Source organism: Scomber scombrus, chromosome 6 (assembly GCF_963691925.1).
Source record: "Scomber scombrus chromosome 6, fScoSco1.1, whole genome shotgun sequence".
Taxonomy (NCBI): Eukaryota; Metazoa; Chordata; class Actinopteri; order Scombriformes; family Scombridae; genus Scomber; species Scomber scombrus.
The window spans coordinates 29016988-29042647 of NC_084975.1; the positions used below are offsets into that span (position 1 = coordinate 29016988).

Genomic DNA, 25660 nt, shown 5'->3' on the forward strand with positions numbered 1-25660 from the left:
GTACAGCTTGGGAATGGAGCAGTAAGCAGTGGCATAGGCATTAGTGTTTCTAGTCCATAATCATTTAAATAAAGAGGAGATGCTGTTACTGTAGACTTTGTTTACAGGTTAAGGTCTTACCGGAGTCAGTGGAGCCCTCAAGTCGTGTGGAGTGGATGGAGCTACTGGTGTTGCCAGGAGCAGCTTTGAGGGAAAACACTCCATGTTTATCCAGCATGTCAATCTGGACCTATAAAATATAGAAAACCATGAAGCACCTTTATTCACGGTTGTTGCCCTGTATCTATCTTACATGTTCATGTAAATATAGGTGATTTTGGTGTTCTTGTCTTTGCATTAAGTAACCCTTGCTTAAACATATATGAAACAAGGCACAAATCAATAATAGAATAAAAAGGACAGGTGAATGTGTTTCCTCTCACCTGTGCTGAAACATTTCCATCATTTAGCAGCACCAAGCGCAGGGTATGTCTCCGCCCTACCAATACACGCCTGAACTGTAGCATCGGGTTTCCTCCGCTGTTTTTCAGTGCTGGACGCAACACACACACACTGGGCAGAGAGCCTTCGCCGATGAGGTCAAACTCCAGCACCCTGCTCTTGAATGTGGGTGTCATTCTGCAGAAAAGAAAAAGCATTGGTAGAAGATGTAGTATTATCTTACTGCCACGTATGTCCCTATGTGCCTCCCCCTATGTACACAGCATTAGTAGAATTAAAAGCAGCAAAGGCAACACAAAAGTAGCACACACAACCCTGCACTATACCTGTTAGTTCCCTCCATTGTGGCTTCAAACACAGCACTGTAGAGCTGCATGGTCTGTGGCGTGAAGGTGACCGCAGCGAACGAGTGTGACATGCTGGGAATAGACACTGTTGTAGCAGACAAATCGAAAACATCCAGGGTGCGCGACACCTGTAAGCAAATAAGGAACATTTTACACCTGCTAAGTGCAATCAATGATACTCCTGCACCCACTTATCCACGGCTACGCTACCTTCACGCCAGCATATTTGATGGCCAAGTTGACCACGCATGGCACCTTGCTGTTGTTGGTAAGTTTGAAGCGAGCCTGAGCCGTTCGCCCCACCAGGACTTTGTTGAAAATAAATTTGTTCTCTTCCAGGACGTAAATGCCTTCAGCATTGCAAAATTGCTCAGAGGAGAGCTCACTGCTGTTGTGACACATGTGGTGCTCTTCAAAAATGGAGGCCGTGTCTAACGCTATGCCTGGGGAACAAAAACAAAAAGAAGAAAGTCAGATACAGTATTGTAGAGACTTCTTTTTTTTCTCCACAGTTTATGATTTTGTGATCACAAAGATATAGAGTTCTGATAAAAGATTTTTGACCTAGTTAATATGAGTTTTTTAACTTAAATGGGAAAAATATTGAGTCAAAGACATCTCTAAATGTATTTGAATAGGCACTGAACTGGAAAAGCTCTTTTCCTGTATAGCTATTGTTTGTGCTCATTAGTGATCCCAGGAGAATCCATGCACATGACAAGTAAGGCACTCAGCCACTTGGAAAAAACCTACGAGTGTTCAGGTTTATCAATCACATAAGACAGAATAAGTTCAAACGGCTCCCACCTGGCTTGCAGACTTCAGCCAGCAGTCTGTACGGTATGCCCTCAGGATGGTCTGAGGGGTCACGGTCACTTATGTCAATGAGCAAACCCTGGCTCCAACTGCCTAGCTGTTCAGCTACGCAGTCCACTGTCACCACCTGCTGAGACCCGGGATGCAGGGTCCCTGTGCAAGGAGACACTGAGAACACCCCCACGGTGTGGCGATTCTGAAAGGGAAGATCAGCGGAAGGAAAGAGAGGTGGACAATGTGAGCCAGAAATGGGGACTCGGTTGACAACCACGGTGGGAAAATGTGTAAAAATTGCTCTGAATGGCTGACCATATCTCATAGTAGTTTGGTGATTCAATTAGAAAGAAGTAGAATGAGTGAAATGAAGCAAAATTATTATTATTATTACTATTCAGTTGCTTACGATTATGACCAAAATTCTTAATTTGAGGAAGGTTTTTCAAATATAAACCCTCTATGAATCAAACTTCATAATAGAGAGTCTTATTTGACCTTGTGTGTTTGCCTGCCTGTCAGCAGTTTTACAGATTTTTCTTTTACAATGGTGGTCTATGAGAAAAATGCTTTATATGATGCAGGGGGATTTTTCACTGCAATACCACAAGTGGCCACTGGGAGAAAATCAGCTGAGCCGGAGCGTTCCAATCCAGCTCTTGTAATGAATCCATGCTATTAACACACACACGCTAATACTTACCCTTAAAACCACGTTAATCACCAAGCCTAAATCCTTGTTGTCATCTCCACAAGCAGTTTCTCACCTGTGTTGTGCACATGTCTTTGGGGAGGGGCTCGCCTCTCACTTTGCTGGCAGCACCAGTGTGTTTCGCTGAATTGTTCTCTGGAGGTATCTTCTTACTTGGAGCTAAACCTCTGAGACCAGAGCAGGAAGATACAAACCATGAATACATTGAAACATCTTCACACATTTTAAATTAATGGAGAAGGACAAGGACAATTCAATGTGTTAATCAAGTACATTTCATCACACTCATTGCAGTTCCACAGTGCACACAGTACTGTCACATTTTTGTATGTAATATATTATGTTATATATATGTATTGTGCCACAATTTATTGTTGCAGCCTTATTGGCAGCATTTTCTTCAGAATCTGTGCTTGTAATTTATGCTCAAGAAAATGATATTAAAACTATTAAAGATATATAATATATATACACTAAAGTGGTATAAATTTTAATATTGATACTGATTTGATTCGTTTTACTTTCAAATCATGGCACTTCATCATGAAAGCAGCATGTGTCTCCCAGTCAAGGCAAGGAATATGAAACATCACTGGCAGGGATTGGCGACACAGCAATGCTTCAATGACACTTAATTTGCACAGTGTATTAGATTTCAATATGGGATTTGTCACATACGGCAGCATTCATGGCTCAAAATGTAAGGTATGTCATTAACAGGCCAAGAACACCAGAGCTGAACTGCTACTGTGATATTTATTTTACTTGTAGATTTGTTCAAAGATCTTCAAAGCAAAGAAAAATCTCTGGTCCATTACAACATTTGTGTCTGTGTATATGTTTGTATTTGTGTGTGTGTGTGTGTGTGTGTGTGTGTGTGTGTGTGTGTGTGTGTGTGTGTGTTTGTACTGTGCTGCTCTCCTACCCAGGCCTCCCTGGTGGGGCAATGTCTGGGATCAGGCAGCAGATGTTGAAACGGGTCTCAAAAACTCCATTATTCTCAATAGTGAAACTGTGGCTTTTCTTGGTGCCGTAGACCAGCGGGCCAAAGTTGATGTCACATGAAGGTGTGATCTTGTACCTAAAGAGTGAACACACAGCAATTTATCACAAGCTATTTCCAAATCTCAGATCTGCCTCATACAGTATCAGAAAAATAATAAAAGATTGCAGATTGTGATGAGATGGCAAGTGACACATTCTGATTAATAAATAAATCGTATGAACTGGTTCAAAAACAGGGAGTGATGACAGTATGATTCAAACCTAACCTGGAGAAGACGGAGTGGACTGAAACCTTGATGGCTAAAATGGCTATAGTTTCTCCTCCATGCCCAATGCTGGGTTCAATCACCTGCAGCAGAAATGTTCAGTTAGCATGTGTGAGCATCTCTCAATCACCACATTCACCTTGAAATCTTGAGGTTTTCATGAGCTTCTCTGCTTTTGAAATAAATGTTAAACCATATTCCACAAGTTCATAATGAATGTTCTACAGTCAATGTCTTTGTTTCTGCTTTGTATCTCATAGGGACAAAAATTAATAAGATTTTGTCAATAATCTCAATAAAACTGTGTTATGAATGCAATTTGCTTCCATATTTGATGTTCACATAATCCTGTGGGATCTTAAGGGAATTTAGCCTTTTCTTAATAGTTTATTTATCCAGAGACATTGTGGATAATATGTCTCCCAGTAGGCCACCACGATAACCTATGAATGTATAATCCTGTAACAACCAGATATTGAGCTGTGGTATAACACAGTAAGTGATCTGTTTTCTTTTAGAGAAAGCCAGGTTAATTTGATGGAAAATGTGAAACACACACCTCTAATAAATTAAATAAAAGCAGTAAGTAATGAAAGTAATTTAGAAACTGCATGACTTCAATATATAATTGAATGTCCAGTTGTGGAATCATTAGGAGCTGTGTATAACTCAACCTTTCTGTGAGATCAGGTTGTCCTTACACACAGGTTGACTTTACACTGGTATTTTATCTATGGTGCTGACACGTACATTTTACACATTAAGTGCCACACCCATGAAATCCCATGTTAAAAGATCATGGTTATTTCTGTGAGATCAAGTTGGTATGACTCAGACCTGGCAAGGCAGAACAGGTTGCTCTATAATTGAGAGTTCCGTCATGGGTTTGCAAACGATCTGCACTGTTGTGGGTTTTTTGTGGGGCATCAGAACACCACTTTGGGGGCACACAGTGAAAATGGAGTCAAGGTTTGGCTGGCTTGCTTCCGTCCGCTCAAGTGTAAACCTTGTGGAAAGAAAGAAAAGAAAGCAAGTGAACAACAGTACATGTTCTATGGTAAAATAAAATCTGCTTAATGTGGAGCTCAGACTGATACAATGGTAAAATCAAAGTTCAAAATCGAGCAGTTTGAACTCACCTGTAAGCTATTTCATATTTTCCTTGGTTTTTCATCCTGAGGGTCAGCTTTGCTTCCTCAAAGACTTTAATGGTTCCGAAGTCCAGACAGCCATCTGCCACAGAAACAACATTATTATGACATCTGGGCAGCAGCTCAGTCACTCAGTAGTGAACACTGTCAGCTCACAGCAAGAAGATGATAAAATCACCTTGTCTTAATAGAATTACAGTAAAAGCCAAATTAACTTTTATTTATGAACTAAATGTTTGACCACTGTTCCAATTTGTACCTGGCGTGATGTCCAGAGCTATATCATAGGCTTCTGCGGTGACCTGTATGTTTTCTGTGTGCACGATGCCAAGAATCTTTTCTACATCGGAAACCTAAAACAAAACACACAAGACATGATGTATTCTACATACCTACAATCAGATTGTGTAATACTTACAGTAGTTTGATCCACACTGCTTCCATTTCACCACTTGTAATTGTTTTCTCACCTCCAGGCGTAAAATCTTCTTAATGTGGAGCGGCCTCCTGGCCCTGAAGTGCAAACTCAGGGGGAAAGAGGAGTTGGGTGTGATGATGCCCTCATCCTGAGGCACACTGAACTCATCACTCAACTCCTCCACACCTTGCAGTCTCCAGGATACCGGCAGAGCTGTCTTGTTGTGGAGTGTCACACTACGGCAGTCCCGTCTAGAGAGAAGCATAGGTTGAGTGGAGAGAAGGAAAGTTTAGTTAATTTAAAATATATATATTTGCTGTTATTGTTGTAATTGAAATTAGTCCCTACAATCTGGTACCTGTGCAGCAAAATCCTGTCAAAAAACAAATGCTTGCTTTCCAGCTCCAGCTCCGGCCGAACTCCCCAGCAGGAGAGGTTGATGATGACAAGCTCTGGATTGTCCTTGATACAGCACACAATGCTGTCCTTGATTTCTCCTACTTTTGTTGGGTAGGCCCACACTGTCAACTCCTAGCAGGATGGAAGAATATTTACAAGTACTTATGTTATTACAGCCATCTGCATGAATTCAGTGGATGGTAAATAAGAGACATATTGTACCTGTCTCTGGTCAGGTTTGAGAGTCATGGTTGGGGGGTCCAGTAGATATGTGGCGGCCTGCGTATCGTGCTGGAAACGGAACTGCACCTCAGCCTCCAGACCTGAATTGTTTTTGATCACCAGTCTCTCTGTGTTCTCTGGGTACTTATTTTCCTTGTATCTACACAGCCAGAAACACACACACACACACACACACACACACACACACACACACACACACACACACACACACACACACACACACACACACACACACACACACACACACACACACACACACACACACACACACACACACACACACACACATTGTTCATCTTTAAATGCAAATGCAAAGACTAACACTAATAGGCTGCCATCATTCTTCCTCTCACCTGTCTCTGCTCTTGCTACAGAGTAATGGTCCGAACTCAAAGAATCCAGGCTTGACCACATAAGCCTTCTGGAGCCCTTCTTCAATTTGCAGCACCTTTCTACTGAAGCCAAAAAGAGTTCTGTGGAAATATGAGGTCAGATTACTGTCAGAAAATGATACTTTAACATCAAAACTAAGATTTTAAAGGTTAAAAGTATGTTTTGAAAATGTAAACTGGTTTTAAACATTTGAAAATAATGTCTGATATAATGAATCCACTTTTCAGAGATTTGAATCTGCTCTGTTAGATTTGGCTGCTGGGATTACTGACTGTGTGTTAAATATTTGACTGTAACTCAACTTGATATATTTGGGACATTTACTAGAATTTAAAATAAAGTGTTCTGAGAATGAACATGTAGAAGAAATGTGTGCATACTTGTACTCATCACTATTAACCCCTCCATTCCTCTACCAATGATTTGAATTCATGACTTCATTAAGGTAAACATTGCTGACTGACTTGTAGTCTTTGCAGATGGAGGGATATGTACACATTCCTCTACAGGGGAGCTGGTAGCGTCTCTGGGTCCCTACTAGCTCAAAGTTGAAGATCTGTTCAAACTTCCCTGGGGAGTCTGAGTAGAACCACATTTTCAAAACCACTTCGCCATTGGCTGGAACAACCCAGCGAAATGTTGTCAGGCTGCAGACAAATACACAGATAAACATACGCAATTAGTAAAATAACAACAACAAAGCATAAGAACAAAATAGAACGAGTTTGTGCTTTCTCTTGTTTCATTATCACTTATATTATTACAGTATAAGATAATGTGTTTCCTTGCCTCTGGTTGCGTTTCAGCTCTAAGTTTGCTTGGTGTTGGTCTTGTTCAGTGCCGTCAGACATGGAGGAGACATGTAAAGGAGGAGAGCGAGACCGGTCCGAACCCTTTATTTTTGTCTTGGCTGACGTTCGTCTCTTGCCCTTCTGACTCTCTCTGCCCTTTTTATCTTTGTCCTTCGCTGCTTCCTTGGTACTGCCCTTCATACGACTTTTAGAAGTTGCAACAGACTCTTCCTTTAGTGTACACAAACATACACAGATGGATAAAAACAGACATCATTCTGATTTCTAATTTTAAAGCCATTGTGATAATTTGGTGTGACAACCCCTGTTACCACTCATTTTGTTTTCCAAATTAAGCCCACAGTTCCTGTAAACTTTAATTTATGATAGGAAAGAATCATTACCTTTACCAATGATGCTTGTACATCTTCCTCTGAATCTTTCTTCTCATCACCCTGTTCATCCAACCCAGAGCAACCCAGGAATGCGAAACATTCACAAGTCTGTTGACTGTTAGATTGCACCCTGTTTTTGGGGAAAGGAACCATAGAGAAGGTGATGGGAGGAGGGATAGGTGGGCCATTAGGTCCCAACCCTAAATCATCCAACACCTAAGGAGACAAAAGAACATGGAAGAGGAATTGATGAGAAACCAAGTGGTAGACTACACTTCTAGTAATTACAGTGACAGGAAAAAATAGGTAATTGTTGGCCATACCTCCTCCAAGGGGGGAAGGGTGTTGCCCTTGAGTAACTCAGTGGCACTCGGATATTCTTTGCCTGTTACGTTCAGGACAATGTGAGGGGTGATGTCCGGCGGAGACAGCTTTTCTGCTTCCGCTGGTATTGACATCTGGCTGGGCATTGGAGACAGGATCCTGCCACTGGCTTTTTTGGCCCTCTTGCCAACAGGGGTCTGTACACAGGGTAACGACCGAGATTAATGGGTTCAAAATTTTAGCTGTAGTAATAATGAGGCTTTATCAGTCTGTGTTAGTCAATTCTTTTAAAGTCCAAACTATCAAAATAATGATACTGGTGGGTTTTTTTTAGAATTTTCTGGCTGATTACAATGAGCAAATATGGTTAAAGACAATGCCTGCACACATAACAATGTATTACTTAGCTATTTAAAATTTCAGTCTGGGTATTGGTTAAATTGCTTTTTCGTAGGAGGCAACCAGATTGAGAATTTTCCTATTTTTCCTCATTTTTATTTATGTCACTTCATACATGACCACTTTCTTGAAAACTCACGTGTTTCTCTGTTGGGACATCCTCTGTCCCCGGTGGAATGTCCTCACCTGGGAGTGGGACCATTAAAAATCCCTGGGCCCGGTCCCAGTGCTGTAGAATGTGCTCTACTTGGGCCTGGCTCTGCTCATACGCACTGAAGTGACACTGCAGCTCATCCACACCAGACTGGATAAGGGTGCAAAAACGGATGAACAGCAAGAGTAAGATATCAACTAGATCATAAACATTTAACAGCATTTACTATATTTACTGCAAACACTACTGTAAGTGTAACTGTCATGCTGTATGTGAATTTGACATTTAACAGTATTTATATATAAATGTGAATGTAGTTCTCTTATCCACCATGTCTGAATTGCTAGTTATAGCTGCCTTTGCTCATCAATAAACCCACCGTTTCACTCTCCAACTTGTCGGCTTGTTGGGGAGACTCTGTCTGCTGGTTTCCATTGGTTTCTTCTATCTTCTTAGGTGAATGATCAGTCTCTTTGCTGAGCTGTGCTGTATTAGGTAAAAAGTTCAATGATAATGCATGATTTCATTTTTGATCATGGTGTAAGATAAATTATAAGAATGGTACAATTGATCTTAATTGAAAACAACTGTAAGCCCATGAATTCAATAAAGTAGTGAGTTTAAAAACATGTTGTATCCTTTCATATAATTTAACCTGAATGTTTCTATGTCCTGCATTAAACATTGTGGTGGGATTCCTTACATTTGTTGACACCTTCGTTTAAATTACGTTGCTCCCTTGTGTCCATTAGTGATTCTTTAGAGTTGTTACTAGGAGACACCCGGGGACCATCCAATGCAGCTGTTGACTGAAGAGACTGAAGAGGAAGAAGAATTCCACAGTCACTGACTGGCTGGCAATGTATGTGTCTTTATGTGTTTATGTATTTCCATGTTCATATATGAAATCTGGTCCTGGGCTGAATGGCATGTGTGTACAGACCTGCTTTTCCCCTTGCAGGCCTTTCTTTCCTGTTACTTCTTTAGAATCTCTCTCTACACCCTTTTTGCTTTTCTTTGGCTCTCCTTCTTCTTCTTTCAGTCCCTGCTTCTCCAAACTTTCTGAACTCTGAGAGCCAATCACAGTGAAGACAAATGGCTAATAATGAGAAAAAAACACTTTGGCCTCTATTTTCAATAGAAAAGAATGCAGTTTTGCACCTGCAAACTGGAAATTTCCTCAGACACACTGAGGTTATTTCCTCACCTGTCCCAGTTTGGTATCTCTGTGACTCATCTTCTGCCCCGTGGCAATTCAATTCAATGTCAATTCAGTGCCATACTGCAATCTTTTGTCTGCTTGGAGCACTTGATAGCCTTTCTGCTCCCTGATATATTAGTCACTTAATTTGGTGAAGGCACACCCCTATAAGCTTCCCTGAAATCACAAAACCCCCTTTATTCATGTTTTTCTCATCTTTCCAAGGTGCCAGCAAGATAGAGTAAAAATTAATGAGTGAATCTCACCAGCTTTGTAATTCATAGCAACCAACGGCCTACGCTGACACCTTCTTCTTAGCCCAGTGCGTCTGTTTACTGCCGACTGAATTTGAGTACTGAGAAAGTACGGTATCTGCTCTGTTTGTAGTCTCTAATTGTAGTGACAAAGTCCCTTTCAAACCACAATTTCACACAGCAGGCTGTTCATTAAATTTTGTGCAACCAGCACCAGACTGTTCCAAAATAACCACAAAAAACCTCTGTGCTAGTGTTTATCCACTAATAAGTTAGTCTTCTCTTTGTGTCTCCACTCAAAACACTAAAAAGGGGCGATGACTGTGCTTTAACAAGTCTGTCTAAACGACTGCCTGGAGCTTCACATTTTCAATGACAATACTGTTAGAGGTGTTGCTGTGATGAGCAACATGAAGTATACAATAATAATAATAATGATAGTTATTTGTGGATCATTACTGTTCAATTTGCAGTAAGAAGCATAAAACATTTTGTTCACAGAAAATCATTATAAATAAGAACATATACATGCTAAATTCTAGACTACATTTTAGATTCTACCTTTGTGCATGCTTATGTGTGTATTTTGCCTCACAGAGGGGTTTTGTGCTTGGAGGAGTGTTGAAATGGGATATACATATACAGACCTGCTTTCCCTCCAGCAAGCTCTTTTTCCGTGACCCTTCTTTAGTATCCTTCTTGCCCTTTTCCTTTTTACTCTTCTTCTTCAGCTCCTCTTCTTTTAGTCTCTGCATCTCCTCCTGTTGCCTCTGTTCCTCCTGCTTTTTCATTATTCGCTCAAGCTCCCTTATACACAGGCATACACACAAGCACACACACATATACAGACAGGCATAAGTACACACAGATTTTTCTATTTATCTATTTATTTATTTTTGTGGTTGAAAATATACCCATTATTTGAGGGAAGCTGTGTTTTCTTTGGGCCAGAGCAGCCTAATTAGTATTTGTGAACAATTCCTCTAAACTCTAGAGGGGACTTCAAACAAGTAATGTGCGCAACATTAAAAAAAAACGCAAATCATCATATCATATTTTTATGTAATACTCTCTTAAGTCATCCTTTCAAAACAACTGTTCAACATTTGGCTGCTGCTTCTTTTCTTTAATTGTATCCTCTCTAATACTTGCTTCAACCACTTTGTACTTTCTGTACTGGGTAAAAAAATTTGACAACATTTTAACAAAAATTACAATGTCCAGTACCTAATAGAGAGTGTTTCCACCCATCCTCCAACCAGTACCTGAGTTTCTGCTCTCTGTGTCGCCGAGCAATACGTTCCTTCTCCTCCTCTGGTAGAGCATCATACTCGTCCTCATCCAGCTCCTGCAGCCACTGCTTCTCTTTGTCAGCTTTCTCTTTCTGCAGGGCTTCTGAAGAACACACACACACAACACCCATGAAACATACAATCATTATGAGTACTGTCCTTTAAGGTGCAGTGTGGAGTTGTCTTGTACAAAGCTCCTGGTTACATTTAGTATTATGCATTATGTGTACACTTGAGGTCTAACATAAGTGTTTAATGTATTTCCTTCCTGTGTGTGTGTATTTTACCGTCAGCTTCTCTTTGAGCTCTCTCCCGTGCCTTCAGGGCGTTGTAGGAGTCCGACAAGTTGACTACATAGATATGTTTACGGTTATTAAAGGCCTTGAGGACAACTTGCATTGTGCCTGCCACTGATTGAGTGTACACCGACTCCAGGCCATCGATCACTACGCCGCGGTAACAGTCACTTAACTGTTATCAAGACAACAGCAAGCGCCCACAGCAATGACAAGACAAAGAGAGCAAACATGATGACACAGTGCAAACCAAGTGGAACTCAGTCTCTTTAAAGGGTTTACACAGACTACATATCAGATATCTGCTGGTTCACAAGTACAAATAGCTATGTCATATTACCTGAAATCTCTCTGCCAGGATATCAACCAGTAGCTGCTCAGGCAAGAGATTGCTGAGTGTGGTCTCATCCACTCCCTGAGGCAAAGAGAGGGATTTATGTTTGAAAAGATGAAGATGTATCCACTGGGACCTAGGCCCTCATTTTTTTTAATTCCCAAACCTGGGCTACACTGTTTAAATAGCTCCACATGAAGCTAAAAACACACTTTATGAAACGTACCAAACAAACAGGAACATCTGTGCTTTCAGTCTCCTGAAGTTCCTTGGAGTTATTTCTAGCACAGCTGTCCTCGTTGGGTTTCGCAAGAACCTCCACAGGAGCTGGATTTGCAGCTGGATTTGTAGTTTCAAGAGGTGCTACAGGTTCTGCTGCTGTGGCTTCTTCACAGGCCTGAGCTGGAAACAGACAGATATATTTCTCACCCAGAGAGCTGTATACACACCATACGCACATTTCTCTCAGTTGGACTTTTCCTAATGTGACCCACAGTACACAAACATGGAAATAAAATACATCTTTTTTAATTTGTGCAGCAGATGCTCATTTTTATATATGAAAATGTACAAAATTGGAGGTGTTTTTTTTTTTAAATTCTAAAATCAGCATTCAAATCTTTTTCAAATGTTCTCCTGGACCATAAAATTGTGATTGTGAATGTCTTTTTTCCATAAGATTAATCAAACATTTATTATTGACTGATTTGTGACTGTGAATTGGTGTAGAGACTAATTATGATTCAGAATATGAACAGTATGTAAGGGTTAAGTTGCTTCCTCAGTAGTAGTATCCTGACTTAATGTAGAAGATTCATACTGCCTGATAACAAGGACAGTGCTGCTTAATGCACTAGTGTCTTGTACTGTTGACCAATGAGCCGCTCCACTGAAGTGGCAGGTGATTACATGCCTTGTTAAATGGTACATTAACCGTATGAGAAGACATTACTCATCTGTCAGTCAAACAACAAACAAACAACAAGCTCCATTTTCAAAGGATTGCGCTGCATTCATTCATAGTATATCTTGCTTACCAGCCTCCTCAGCCTTCCTCTGAGCATACTCGGCAGCAGCACTGTCATACAGTTGTCTTGCTGTCAGGCTAACAGGTGAGGTGCCATTTATCAGCACATCTGTTACCACAGCATCAACACTCAGGCACGCCCCTCCGTAGTGACGTCCCAGAGCAGCTGCTGTGCTGCTCTTACCTAAAAAAGGGAGGAACAGAACACAATCATTTACAACTCACTACTGCCCCACAGTAGCTATGCAGTAAGTATCACTACAAACTGTTCTGATGAAATAACAACTGCATATGCATTATATATGCAAGCATTCTCATTACACCCAGCCAAATGAGTTTATATTAAATATTTTATTGAAATATCAAACAAACATGTTACTTTTTCCAATGCAGAAATGACTGTTTTCAACTACTTCACCTGTCAGTGGGGCTCCATATACAATAATAGCGATGCCTCTGCGGTTGCGTGCAGCCAGACCTTCAGGTGACAGATCAACACCCATGTGGCGGGCAATTGCTCTGGAGACAGGGGTCATCTCTAGGTGTCCCAGTCTCCCATTGCTTCCAACTTTGGCCATCTCTGAGAGAACTGAAAGCACAAAAGAAGCATTAGAGAGAGAGAGAGAGAGAGAGAGAGAGAGAGAGAGAGAGAGAGAGAGAGAGAGAGAGAGAGAGAAAGAGAGAGAGAGAGAGAGAGAGAGAGCATGAGAAGTTAAACTTAAGTGTAAAGAGTTGAAGTTGAAGTCAATCTTGCACCTTTTACCTGTGCAACAGACTGTGAATTGCACTCGCCTTATGTGAGGGTACTTTCATAAGTTTACAAAATTCTGCTACTAAGTCGGTTGCACTCACGCAGTTCAGCTCTGTCCACAGTTGTGTGTTTTTTTCCCTCCTTGCTGTCTGGTGAGGGGGAATCGTTTCGTCTCTTTTCTTCCTTCTGTTTTTCATCTTTCCAAGCTTCTTTCTCATCAAAGTCTTCTTTCAGCTCTGGTGCACGCAGATAGATTCGGTTAAAACAGGTATGCGCTGATACAGTATGCAGACACCTGCTTTATGATGTATGTGTATGTGCTACCATCATCTTTCAGCTGGGAGCAGTGTTCCTTGTAGTAGTTGAGCAGCTCTGTGGGAAGACTTTCTCCGAGGGTCCTGGGGGGCAGCAGCAGCACGTTGTTCTCATCATAACCATGCATCAGACGCAGGATCTGCATAGGATGAGAAAGATGGGGGGGGGGGGGGGGGGATGAAGAAAGAAGAACGGAAGAAAAAAGGATGGAAGAAATGAGAAGAGACTGGTGGGCAAATACTCTTTCTGTCTGGTGCATTTTATAGTTTAGTAGCAGCATTATAGTTTGGTATTATGTGGTTTAAACAGAAGAACTGGTAATGCTTTCTCTTTGTCAATGTTTAGACTAGGCAGATTTCTGATGGCTTTGCTCCCCCCTGGTGGATGAATGCTTTATAGGTTTTGTTTCAAGGAAGCTAGAATCTGGATGATGTGTGATTTAGAATGAGTGAATGAGACTGATTCCTGTACCAGAAGAACACATGTCCCCTTTCAAATGTGTATCATTAAGAAGCAACCCCGCTTATACATTCTCATTCCCACTTTCTCCTTTTATCTCATCCACTGGCAATCAGAAGGAGTTCAGAGTCATCATATAACCCTGTTTCATCACTGTACATTACATAGTAAAACACATTCTTTTTTGAAACTTCAGAGAAAGTGCTACCTTTTCTTCCTCGATATACTGTGTGTCAAACTCCAGGGAGTAGAATTCAACGGGGAAAGAACCAGGGTTTTTGACTGTGACCGTGGCTTCCACCTCCATGCTGAAAGGCAGGCAAGGCCCCAGCTCCAACAGCAATGGGCAGAACTCGAGTTGTGGTTCCTCACCCAGCCCCTGAGCTGTAATGAACATCTGCTGGGTTCCCTCAGCCACACAGACTATGAGCTGCCTTTTGTACACTGCACACTGCAAAGACATACTGTATAATCACCATCCTCGTCTTCATTTTCTAACAATTATCAAACTCTTTGTGCATGCTACTTTTCAACTTTCAGGCTTCCTTTAAAAGTACAACTATATATGTATATATCTTATAGAGATATTTATATATATATATCTCTATAAAAGCAGTAACCTAAGTAATGCCATAATGCTCTGTCATGCATTGTGCTGAACTACTTTTTGTAGATGCTCTAAAATCAGTAAATCTCCTTACCCCCTCAGCAGGGCTGAACTTGACCTGGACATTGACTTTTTCTCCGTGGGAAAGCGTGCCAGAGCAAGGAGCCATTTCAAATACCACTGGAGGAGGTCGCTGCTGCTGCAACACCTTTTTACGTTCGTGGAGAGGCAGGAACTTGTCAACCTGAGTGAATGCAAGAACAGGAGGCAGGTTCACCTTCATGCAGTGATGTCTTTATTTATAATTATTATAGGATTCTGAACAATTAGTACTAGCAATGGAAGATGCCATGTTGAAGGAGTTTTTGTTATGTGGTGGAAATTAATATTTAGGAGGGGATTGAAATTTCAATAAAAATGACAATTGCTCCTGTTGGTCCGTACCTTTCTGTAAGGCTTCACCTCCTCAATTATGGTCCAGTTGCAGGGCACAGGCTCATGATTAAACAGCTGTATTGTCTTCATCTGATGGGATATAACACAACAAGTTTTGTATCAACAACCTCATTATATTCTCATGTCTGTTTGTGTATTAAACCGAATGAAGATTTCATGCTGAAGCAGCCATGTATTAAACATGAAAAGAGATGCAGATGTAACCTACAGCAAAGTTGAAGAACTTCACTATAATATAAGTACATGCTTGATTGTTTCAATTAAACAGCTTTAAATATGACTTTAATATTAAAAAAAAATGTGCATTTGGTAAGAGCAATCCTTGGAAATTATACACTTAACCTGATCTTACAGTAAACAATCACAAGATGGCACCACAGCAAGGCGGCATATGTGTCTCTCATTAGTGCCCCTAATTAGTTTACCATGCATACACACACTCATTAGTGTCAATCTGTACATCATACAGCATTTGTACTTTGACCTACTTTCCTATTCTTCTATTTTTGCATGTTGATAATAGCAAGTGTAACAAAATGGGCAGTAGAATCACACTATTACCTGACACATGCCACACTGCATGGGGTCAAACTGCAGTGTATCCGTGGAAACAGTCACTTTCGGCACAGTCACCACTGCAGTCAGCCTCACCTGCACCAATGGACCACCTGTGACCTGAAAAACATTATCACATTAAAAACTAGATCACAATGGATACAGATACAATGGTGTGGTGCAGAAATGACTGTTAATGATGATTTTTACTTAAATGATTGCCTGACCATGCCTATGTATGTGTACCTGTATTGGCATGACAACACTTATGCCCCCCATCTGCAGGTTGGCTCCTTTTGAATCAAACTTGACTGTGAAAGTCTGTGTCTCACCACAGGGGAGGTTCTTCACTCTTTCAAACTCTGCACTGAAACCTTTAAAGGAGCAAAAACACAATCACAACTTTGTATTTTGTTGTGTTAAGTGTAGAAGATTGAGAAGAATAGATAATAAACAGCCAATGAATGAATGGTATAAATGTGGGAACACAGAAATATCACAACAGAGATGAACTGAAAATGTCACATGAGCCTAAGTAACGTATTCATCATGTCTTGTTTGTTTTTACGTGTGTTACCTGTGCCAGAGAGAGGTTTGCGATTAGCACGGAAGGACACGGCCACTGAGCCAGTGTTGGTGACATTTACAGCGTGACTAAGGACTTTGCCGGGAATGATATAACCAAAATCCAAAACATACTCTGGGAGCTGGAACCTGGAGTAGAGGGAAAGGGGTTGATATGGATTAGATGGATAGAAAAAAGCATAAATTGGACAAAGGTTGGTAATGAAGTTTAGATTTTACACACGTGATGAGATTTTGTCAGATGCAATACATAGAACATACAACAGTTTGATTACTCTATATGCGATAATGACTTCAGCCACTTAATCCAGTCCATTTTATATACACTCTATGATCCAGACATATCCTGTAGTCTAGATTTGTGGAACTTGAACAAGCAAGTGCAATATGGCGTGGGTGAAATCTGCAGACACACACCACAGAGCAGAAACTTTCTCAGCCAGATATCGTTCATTAACTCAGACTCAGACAACACCGTTTCACACAGTTCTCACTTCAGTCCAGCAAGTGGACCATCTGTTAATCTGTCTGTGTGTGTGTGTGTGTGTGTGTGTGTGTGTGTGTGTGTGTGTGTGTGTGTGTGTGTGTGTGTTTGTGTGTGTGTTTGTCCCTCTCTCTTTGTCTGTTTACATACTTGCTAAGTTTGTGCCACTTTCTTGAGAAATCTTGCGAGTCTCTGAGCTCCAGCAGGCTACCGATCACAGAGAGAGCGTTTTTTCTGACCAGCGTTCTCTCAATCTCCATGTGAAGCAGCTCTTCATACTAGAGACAGCGGGCAAAAGAGAGAAGAGAGGGAGGAGGAAGGATGGGGTGAATAAAGACTCAAAAGTTACAAAAAAGGATTGAAGAGTTACAGAAAGTTATTAACAGTTTGTATGGTAAAAACAATAATTCAAGGTTCATCCAAATTTATAATGATTTCGCAGATGTTGGTGCATCTTTAACAGTAAGTAAACTACTCACAGTGGTTATTGAGGACATTTAGAATATACGTCATTATTACATTATAATTATATACATCATTCACTTATATATATATATATATTCCAGCTGGTCAAAATGGTTGTTAAAGATATCTCAAATCAGTATATTAAAAACTCCTTTCAAGATATTCATAAATCTTTTGTAGACATTTGTAGAAAACTTTAAAATATCTGAAATGTTTACTTTCTAACTGGTCAGAACTCCAGTACCTTATATTAATATGAACTGTGGCATTTTGGCAGGTAATATTTTAGTTTTAAAAATTATCATTAAGAAATAATTAAATGCACAGAAATAGAATTTCAAAATCAACAGGGGCTTTAATTAGAAGTGACATTTTGGGAAATACACATATCTAATAGCTCACATTACTCACTGTATGCTTTTACAATTCTGTATTGAGCTGATTAAAGAAACAAGTGTTAGCAAATAAAGTGTAAATTAGTGAATAAGCCTATTTCCCAAAGTGTTAAACTATTCATTTAATAGCAAAGTAACTTTAATATAACTTTAGTCTTTAATTACTACTCAGAATGTAATTGATATCTTCATTTAGCAATTTGGATGTGTAGTGTTTATAGCATCTTCACTGGTCAGTATTCCTGTGACCTCAAAATGCATTCATACTGTTGATAAATATAACTGATGGATAATCAAGCAAAACATTTAAAGCTTTTAGAAATCAGTTTACAGAAGTCAGAAAACTACATTTGCCTGTTGTGTGGCTCTTAAGGTACACACAGAATAAAAAAAACAGCAGATAAAAAATCACTGAGCTCGGGCTCTTTTTCTGGTTTAGGTGGTAATGTGGTAATTTGTCAGATTGTGCATGGGCACTGCAGATTCTCTTGGAGAATCTTTATCTGCTATGAAATTGTTAGCATTTTCATTCCAGGTGTTAGGGGAAATGCCAGGGATGTTGCTGGGGCAACACACACAAGCCTGAGTAAATAGGTTACTGAGGGGATAAGCAGAAAATAGCAATTTCCATCGTAATTCAATGGCTCTCGTCTTAGTGAGTAGGACACTCTGGAAAATCAATACAGAGATAAGAAGCAGGAAAAGCCCTGTAGAATAGGCTGGTTACTGACAGCAGAGATATAGTGGCACTGAAAAAAACTATACTGTATGAGAATATGTGCAGCATATATTCTTACTGCCAAGGCAGGTAGAAGAAAACTTTTTTATAAACAGGAATGTACAAAACAATAGTTTCCTGTTGTTTAGTACAAATCATATATGTTCTTTAATGTATTGTTTTATTGATGTGAGACCCTCTGAAATCACTTTTTCTTGTATTAGAATGAAATATTGTGGAGTTTTCACAACATATACTTGTCAGTTACCATCATGACCACAATATTAATCCAAAAACTCAGTATCGTATGAGAGCATCTGAATGTTAGATGATTTTTCTTCATCTTTGAAAACAGGATTTTAAAAGTTGTGAGGTTTTCATCGTTGTGTTTTTTATATTGGTCACTGACTTTGAGGGTGCAGGTGGCCTCTGTCGTTGCTCCTCCACCGGTGGTGATTCCATTTATAACCTCCTCTCTGACTCCATTTGCCTCCACAGCTGTTCTGGCCTGCTGCACCACATCACTGTAGCACTCGCCCGCTGCAAGGGAATCACAGTGTCAAATCAGAGCATTAGTGTTTTAAATATGTGCTAGAATTGAGGCGTGATTATGAGAAAGACCCGTCCATTAACCAGACAATTTGGGCTTGATGCCTTCTAGTACAAGGACAATGCCAATTTCCTCACGGGGATCAATAAACTATTACATTATGTGATATAGTAAGCACTTTCTGTTGACTTTTATTGCTATGAATTTGACCAAATTTCATTTTATCCCTTCAATATCCAGAGAATAATTCCTTCCAGTGTAATCACCTGACACTAGAGCTGCATTTGGGCAAACAAAATTAATCTCTACTGTAGCAGTTAGTCTGTTGCAGCTTGTGATTTTGGCTACAATACAATAATAATGAGTCTAAATCTTGTACTCTACAGCTCTCAATCACAGTAAATTCTCATCTTCTGCCTTGTGTAAAGATACAATCATGTCTGTGTGTATAACTGTATGCATACACAAGTTTTGAGGCAAATTCAAGCTGATCCTCGGGAACACTCCCTGCCCAGTCAGCGTGATGTCCTGCGGTGGTAGGTGAGCCACTTCCAGCTGAAGCCGCTTCTCAAACACCTCGGGGACGCCCGGGAGGTAGAGCACACGCAAGCATTGCTCCGCGTTGGCATCGACGTAACCCTGGCACGCACAAAACCTGGTTACAAAAAAGAAATCTACATATACATGACCCTCCCTCCCATGTCTGAAATGGTCCCATGATGAACTTACCACACTGGGGAAGACCATGGGCTGGCCAGGTCTGACCCCCTGACCTTCTTCATTTTGTTCAGTGTCTTCTTCCAGCTGCTCATCCTTCTTCTGTCCCCCCGCTTCTTCATCTGCCTCCTCCTCTTCCTCCTCCTTTTGAATCCGCTGGATGCTAAATTTGAAGCGCACCTTCCCGGTATTCCTGAGGATTACCTTAGCTTCCCCTACATGATCAAACAGCTGGAAGAAGAAGAGAGATATTGAAAGAAGAGAGCAAACACTGTTCTGTTTTTCAAGCTGCCAGTACCTTTATTATCAGCGAAGATCATGTGAAGCAAGTTTTGGGAAAACTACTCCACCTAGTGTTGCTAAAGTAGAAGGTCTGCTTTTTAGAGATGCTCAGTGTTGGCCAAATTTTGCACTGTAGTGTCAACATATTCAAAATAACATAAAAAGAGGCTAACATGCCCTAAACTTGTTAATTGTGTTCGTTGTTTATCTTTTGGACTTCCTGTGATACCTGTATTTACTGCAGTGACAGTAACACAACAGATTTGAACTGAAAGCAGGTAGCTAGACAGAGGCACAGATAAACAGAGACAAACAAGACAAGTAATAAATGTTGCTCCAAATCTAAAGTCAAAGTTAGTTATTTGTGCATACACAGAGGGGGGATGTTTCAGGGCTTACTTATGAATGTGGATAAATCTTTGACTAAAGAAACAACTAAGAGAGAGAGAGAGACAGCAAGAGCAAAAAGAAAGTGAGAGATAGAGAGAGAGAATAGTGCTGAACAGACAGGAAGGTCAGAGAAATGTTCTGCTGAATTGCTCATTTCAACCAAATCAAAGATCAATATGTCCTTGTTTTGAATATCAATGATAACTGGTCTGGAAGGCTTGCATACTTAAAGAGAAGGTGGAAGTGCAAAAGACTAAACAGTGAAAAAAAATGCAGTGACATTCAAGGTCAATGTGGTTCATTGAACAGAATGTAAAAAAAGTAAGTAAAAATAACAACTTTAATGCTGATCTTAATAGAAGATACATACTTAAATAATGTGTATCCCAATGACTTAATATCACTCTAGATTCTAAGATATCTGCAAGAAGGGGAATTGGAAAGATAAAATTAGACGGTGAGCAAAAACACTAATGATCAACAGAAGCAAATAGTCATGAAATAAACTTCACCAGTGTAACAAACACATCACAACATCCACAATCAAGACTAAATCTGTCCCGATCCCCATGGGCCTGCCAGTGTCATTTTGACAACGGCCGAATGCATCTTTCCCCAAAGTTTTGGAAAAATCTAATTATCTTCGTCTAAGACATCATGTGTTGCCCATGGATGAGCAAACAGATGGCAGAGGAAGAACAAGGACAAGAAAAGCAGGATAGCAGGACATCAAAGAAGCAAATTAACTTAAAAGAATGGAGAGTAGCTTGAAACGGCATGAGTGACATGAGTCTCTCAAGGTTTAGCTATAACCAGCATTCTCCATCCTCAGTGATGACCCTAATCTTAGCTTTAACCATCTGTATATTCTCAGATGAAGGAGCAGCCAGAGAGACAAACACTATATATTCAGATGTATACCTGCGGACCAAAATCGACAATGGTAGAGTCAAGACTGTAGTTGACTTCTGATGCTTCTCCTCGGACTTTGATTTCATACGTGGGGCCCTCCTCCACCTGGCACTGTGCAACCACCTCTCTGCTGACGTAGTCGTGGCCGTAGAAGTAGAACGTTACCAGCTGCTGGTCCCCAGGTTGCAGCTGACCATAAATGGGCAGGACATCAAACAGCTACGGACAAAGAAAGAAAACTACTGTAACAAATGTCCAATACTCACAGGATCCATTCACATTTTCAATTCTTCTCCTACTGCGCTATCGTTTGTCCCTTTAAGCTCTAGTATCATACAGCATATCTCATTCAGACTCTGCACTAGCAGTGTGTACTGTTGCATTTAGTGCTGACACGATTAGATGACTAATCAATTATGTAACCAATGCCTTTGTTTTTCTGGATTGTTGGTCAGACAGTAGTGTTGTTATCATTTATATGTAGTATTATGTTTATAGCTGTAACCCTTATTGAGTTACACATCACAGATTTGATTCCAGTATATTCTCTGAACACTCAATGGATCATTATTAATGTGATACTATCATAATACATGAAATATAGTGATATTCTGCATGCTGATAATAACAAAAGGAATCTCCATTCTGGGGTTTATGATGCAAATAATATGTGCGTGTGTGTGGGTGTGGCATGTGCTCGTGTGTCCACCTCCATAGTGCAGCATTGAGACAGGGAACGACTAGCCCATTAGCTGCTCTCCATCTCCCTGACAAACTGGAGGTCTCAGGGAAAAAAAACAACAGATTTGTTTACATGTGAGCATTTGCCTACCTCTTCCACACACACAGAGCCATGCGTGTCGTTCTGTTGCCGTGCACCAGGCCTGAGGCTGAGAGAGGCTGAAAAGGCAGGAGAAGGCGTTCTAGAGGAACCCCATCTCTCTTCAGTCTCGTTTATTGGATTTTCCTGTTCTACCTCTTCCTCCGGCAACAGTTTCTTCACCTCTGTCTCTCTGTGAGGACAAAGGGATAATAAAATATCTATGGAGTAAAATATTTATCCCCTCCATGATGAAAGTAAAACTGCATTGTAAATTATACATGCATTAGATGGAACTTGATGGGGGGTGGGTGGATCAATGAGGAGAGGTGAGAAAAATGAATGAAACCACGTTCCAGCTTCACAAAAATAGACTAATCAAAGTTTCGAGATGCCCATTAGGCAGCAAATTAACACATCAACACAGAAAATGCCACCAACTGTAAATTATATAACCTTCTGTTGTATATATCCAATATATCATTAACACATATGGTTATACTCAAGTGGAATAGAAATTATTTGGAACCCACACCCACAAAGAACTCTCATTTTCTCTCTCTGTTCTACTCTCTCTTTCCCTGTGGGATCAGTCTGGGTGCATCCATCAAGTTAATTAAACAGAGTGTTCTATAATTAAGAGGAATTTTAATAGGCAAGCAGCAGGAAACAGGTCAGGATAGATTGCAGTGAAGTGCTGAATAAACATGGAAGAGAATGAAAGAGATTTAGTGAGTGAAGCCATCTCAAAGCTGCACTAGACAAGTTCTATATTAAATCACCAAATGCTGGTTACATTATTGCCAGAGTGTGTGTGTGTGTGTGTGTGTGTGTGTATGTGTGTGTACATGCTTGTGTGTGTTTGCCAGTGTGTGTGTTTGCCAGTGTGTGTGTTTGGTGCATGCATACATGTAAGGCAGTGTTCAAGTGTGCACATGCATTAGTCAGACTGTCCGAGAATGCTAAAGCACTGATGTGTTAGCTGAGAGTGGATGGAAGTGATGCAACCAGCAGGGGGCACTGTTGTATGGTCATTCTAATGAAGAACTGTGTTTTAAGTGAGTAGCTGGCCTTGGGGAGAGGACAAAATAGTACGTCCAGCCTAGTACATCTAAGATGTAAGGGTGAACAAATACTGTAGGTCAATGTCTTCAAAAATAGGGTGCATCTCTTGGTGCATAAGAGCACGTAAGAGTCCCAGGACCCCCTCCCCCATGGAAAAAAATGTGGGTGCTCTAAGAAGGAGTTTGAAACCCACTGGTGCGGACAGACGAACAGATGGTGAGACAGCAGATGATGACTTTGCAAGAGCTCAGCTAAAAAACAGAAATAGCCTACCCTGACATTCTCATATCTGTCTCTCTCTCTCTTTTCCATCTTTTCTTTCCTTCGTGCACAACGTAGGAATGAGCGTGTGTGTTTTCCACAGTTCATTCTCATTCTCGCTAAAAAATCGACACGTCATAGACCGCTGAACCAGAGACATCTCACTCTCAGCTGCCAAAGAGTGAGAAAGAGGAATGATGGGGGCAAGACAGTTTGATATAGACAAATTGTACTAGTATGGAGAAAGGTCCACTGGGGTTCCAGTGTGTATGTGTGTGTGTGTGTGTGTGTGTGTGTGTGTGTGTGTGTGTGTGTGTGTGTGTGTGTGTGTGTGTGTGTGTGTGTGTGTGTGTGTGTAAAAAAAAAAAAGAAAGAGGAAAAAGTGATTATAATATCTATAGAGTATATAAATGCATTTTAAAATGTAACAATAGGAACAATCAGTTTCACTTTTCATATGCAAGTAAGCTTTTCTTTCATTTTGTTAACCTAAGTGGAATGACCTGGCACTGTAGTTTACTACAATTTTGAATAGAATAGAATAGAATAGCCTTTATTCTCATTGTACATAGCTATACAACAAGATTTGGAGAGCTACTCCAGTTCAGTGCAAGCTAAAAAAAACACACACTTAATGCACTTAATCTATACCTTTACTCCACTACATCTGAGAGGAAAATAACTGTGGGACGATGTGGAAATGTTTTAATTAGTGCATGTAAATTAAAGTTAATCAGAGGGCCTCCAGCCTTCACGGTCTCTGTATCATTTTTGTATGTTTTATTCTCTTCAGCACCCAGAGGTGAAGATAAGATGAGCCTTGTGGGAGTGCCAGACCTCTCTGATATTTCTGAAGGATAGACCACCTTGACCCGGAGATACCCTCTTGTTTATCTCTCTCCCCGGTGGCATGACTACCCCATTGGTTTGTTGTATATTCTGAACATTTGTGTATCTTTATAAACCACTTACTGCACCGCGTACTGTATGCAATGGCAATAAAGTTGAACGTTATCTAATCTAATATGAATTTACGGTACACTATAAGCACCATAAGTTGTCTACATAAGTTGCATGAGTTAAAGGAAATAATGGTGAACAAAATGGAGAATTGATCTCGCCTCTGCTTTACACACCTTGCTTCACATCTTGGCTTAAACTCAGCATCTCCTGAAACAACTAGAATGATTGTGTTGTTTGGTTCAATTGTAAGTTGTTGCCCATGTAGAGTCATTAAGAGGGAGAAGTTACACTATATAAATGACTGTAACTATTCCTCTGTCTATCAGTGGGATAGATGGATAGAAAGGAGTTAGCTCTATTGAAATTCTCCTCTCTGAGGGCTGTGGTGTAATTACTGATAGGGATGTAATTAGCTGAACATGGGTAGATAGTGCAGGTTTTGTGAGCAAGAAAGGGAGACTTTAGAGGCAGTGTGCGTGCGCACAGTGAGGTCTCCATTTAATTAGCAGGACGGCCTGTGAGACAGATTGTTAAGAGAGGTCACAATCTAAGAGGGAAAGGGTGAAGACAGAAAAGAGAAGAGAAGGTTGATAAGGATTAGGTAGAGAGCAGAAACACAATAGGGGAAGCAGAAGGAAAGGAATGAGGATAATGGAGAAAAAAAGATAAATAGGCAATGTAAAACCCTAGGATAAATACAAGGAGAGGAGCAAAGGGGAAGAATACCAATGAAGGAAAGGGGAGAGGAAAAAGACAGTAGAGGGTTATAAATCTTAGAGCTGTAACAGTTACTTGGTTCAAGGCCATGAAGAGACAGACTACTATAGTATTCACAGTCCATTTCAAGGGATAGGAGCCAAAGCAAAGGCTTGAGAGAAGCACATTGTATCGTTTTAAAGTACATAATCAGTAGATGTGTCTTCCCTGGAGAATTTATAATGGATTTGGCTTTCAGTTCAGAGGGTTAAATGTAAAGCTACTGTACTAACTTATCCCTATCGACAGTTTTAATATATGGCTATGGTCCACTTTGTTCTCATTCCTGAATCTTGTCTATTCAGGATCCCTTTGCTCCTAATCTGAAACAACCAAAAAAAGCAACCTGTGACACTGGAGTTCAGGAGAAGCATTCCAGGTAATTTAGCTTTTTTTTTAGTCCTACACAACCATGATGATGATTAAAATACCAAAACCCTCATCACTGGAAGGGGAAAGGCCATATTTGGTTATTATGCTATGCAATATCATCACCTTTTCT

The 25660-nt window shown here is 40.4% G+C and overlaps 1 protein-coding gene across 1 annotated transcript in view; it reads right to left on the reverse strand.

Moving 5' to 3' along the window:
* The window catches only part of hydin (HYDIN axonemal central pair apparatus protein), a 70859-nt gene that overhangs the window by 12901 nt on the left and 32298 nt on the right, over positions 1 to 25660 (reverse strand). The window contains exons 25-69 of the mRNA XM_062421581.1: positions 22126 to 22312; positions 21303 to 21512; positions 19722 to 19940; positions 19457 to 19631; positions 18859 to 18982; positions 17326 to 17350; positions 17015 to 17142; positions 16373 to 16509; positions 16042 to 16169; positions 15802 to 15915; positions 15229 to 15309; positions 14879 to 15028; positions 14386 to 14628; positions 13728 to 13857; positions 13505 to 13639; positions 13071 to 13241; positions 12747 to 12836; positions 11861 to 12012; positions 11632 to 11706; positions 11283 to 11466; positions 10951 to 11098; positions 10351 to 10510; positions 9192 to 9317; positions 8952 to 9066; positions 8628 to 8734; positions 8234 to 8398; positions 7695 to 7892; positions 7381 to 7587; positions 6975 to 7207; positions 6650 to 6832; positions 6146 to 6265; positions 5772 to 5931; positions 5509 to 5681; positions 5203 to 5401; positions 4995 to 5085; positions 4721 to 4823; positions 4419 to 4587; positions 3582 to 3664; positions 3236 to 3391; positions 2366 to 2477; positions 1596 to 1800; positions 999 to 1231; positions 768 to 916; positions 423 to 618; positions 121 to 229 (exon numbers count right to left, since the gene is read on the reverse strand). Coding sequence (XP_062277565.1) covers positions 121 to 229; positions 423 to 618; positions 768 to 916; positions 999 to 1231; positions 1596 to 1800; positions 2366 to 2477; positions 3236 to 3391; positions 3582 to 3664; positions 4419 to 4587; positions 4721 to 4823; positions 4995 to 5085; positions 5203 to 5401; positions 5509 to 5681; positions 5772 to 5931; positions 6146 to 6265; positions 6650 to 6832; positions 6975 to 7207; positions 7381 to 7587; positions 7695 to 7892; positions 8234 to 8398; positions 8628 to 8734; positions 8952 to 9066; positions 9192 to 9317; positions 10351 to 10510; positions 10951 to 11098; positions 11283 to 11466; positions 11632 to 11706; positions 11861 to 12012; positions 12747 to 12836; positions 13071 to 13241; positions 13505 to 13639; positions 13728 to 13857; positions 14386 to 14628; positions 14879 to 15028; positions 15229 to 15309; positions 15802 to 15915; positions 16042 to 16169; positions 16373 to 16509; positions 17015 to 17142; positions 17326 to 17350; positions 18859 to 18982; positions 19457 to 19631; positions 19722 to 19940; positions 21303 to 21512; positions 22126 to 22312 — 6758 coding nt within the window. The remainder of the gene's footprint in view (positions 1 to 120; positions 230 to 422; positions 619 to 767; positions 917 to 998; positions 1232 to 1595; positions 1801 to 2365; positions 2478 to 3235; positions 3392 to 3581; positions 3665 to 4418; positions 4588 to 4720; positions 4824 to 4994; positions 5086 to 5202; positions 5402 to 5508; positions 5682 to 5771; positions 5932 to 6145; positions 6266 to 6649; positions 6833 to 6974; positions 7208 to 7380; positions 7588 to 7694; positions 7893 to 8233; positions 8399 to 8627; positions 8735 to 8951; positions 9067 to 9191; positions 9318 to 10350; positions 10511 to 10950; positions 11099 to 11282; positions 11467 to 11631; positions 11707 to 11860; positions 12013 to 12746; positions 12837 to 13070; positions 13242 to 13504; positions 13640 to 13727; positions 13858 to 14385; positions 14629 to 14878; positions 15029 to 15228; positions 15310 to 15801; positions 15916 to 16041; positions 16170 to 16372; positions 16510 to 17014; positions 17143 to 17325; positions 17351 to 18858; positions 18983 to 19456; positions 19632 to 19721; positions 19941 to 21302; positions 21513 to 22125; positions 22313 to 25660) is intronic.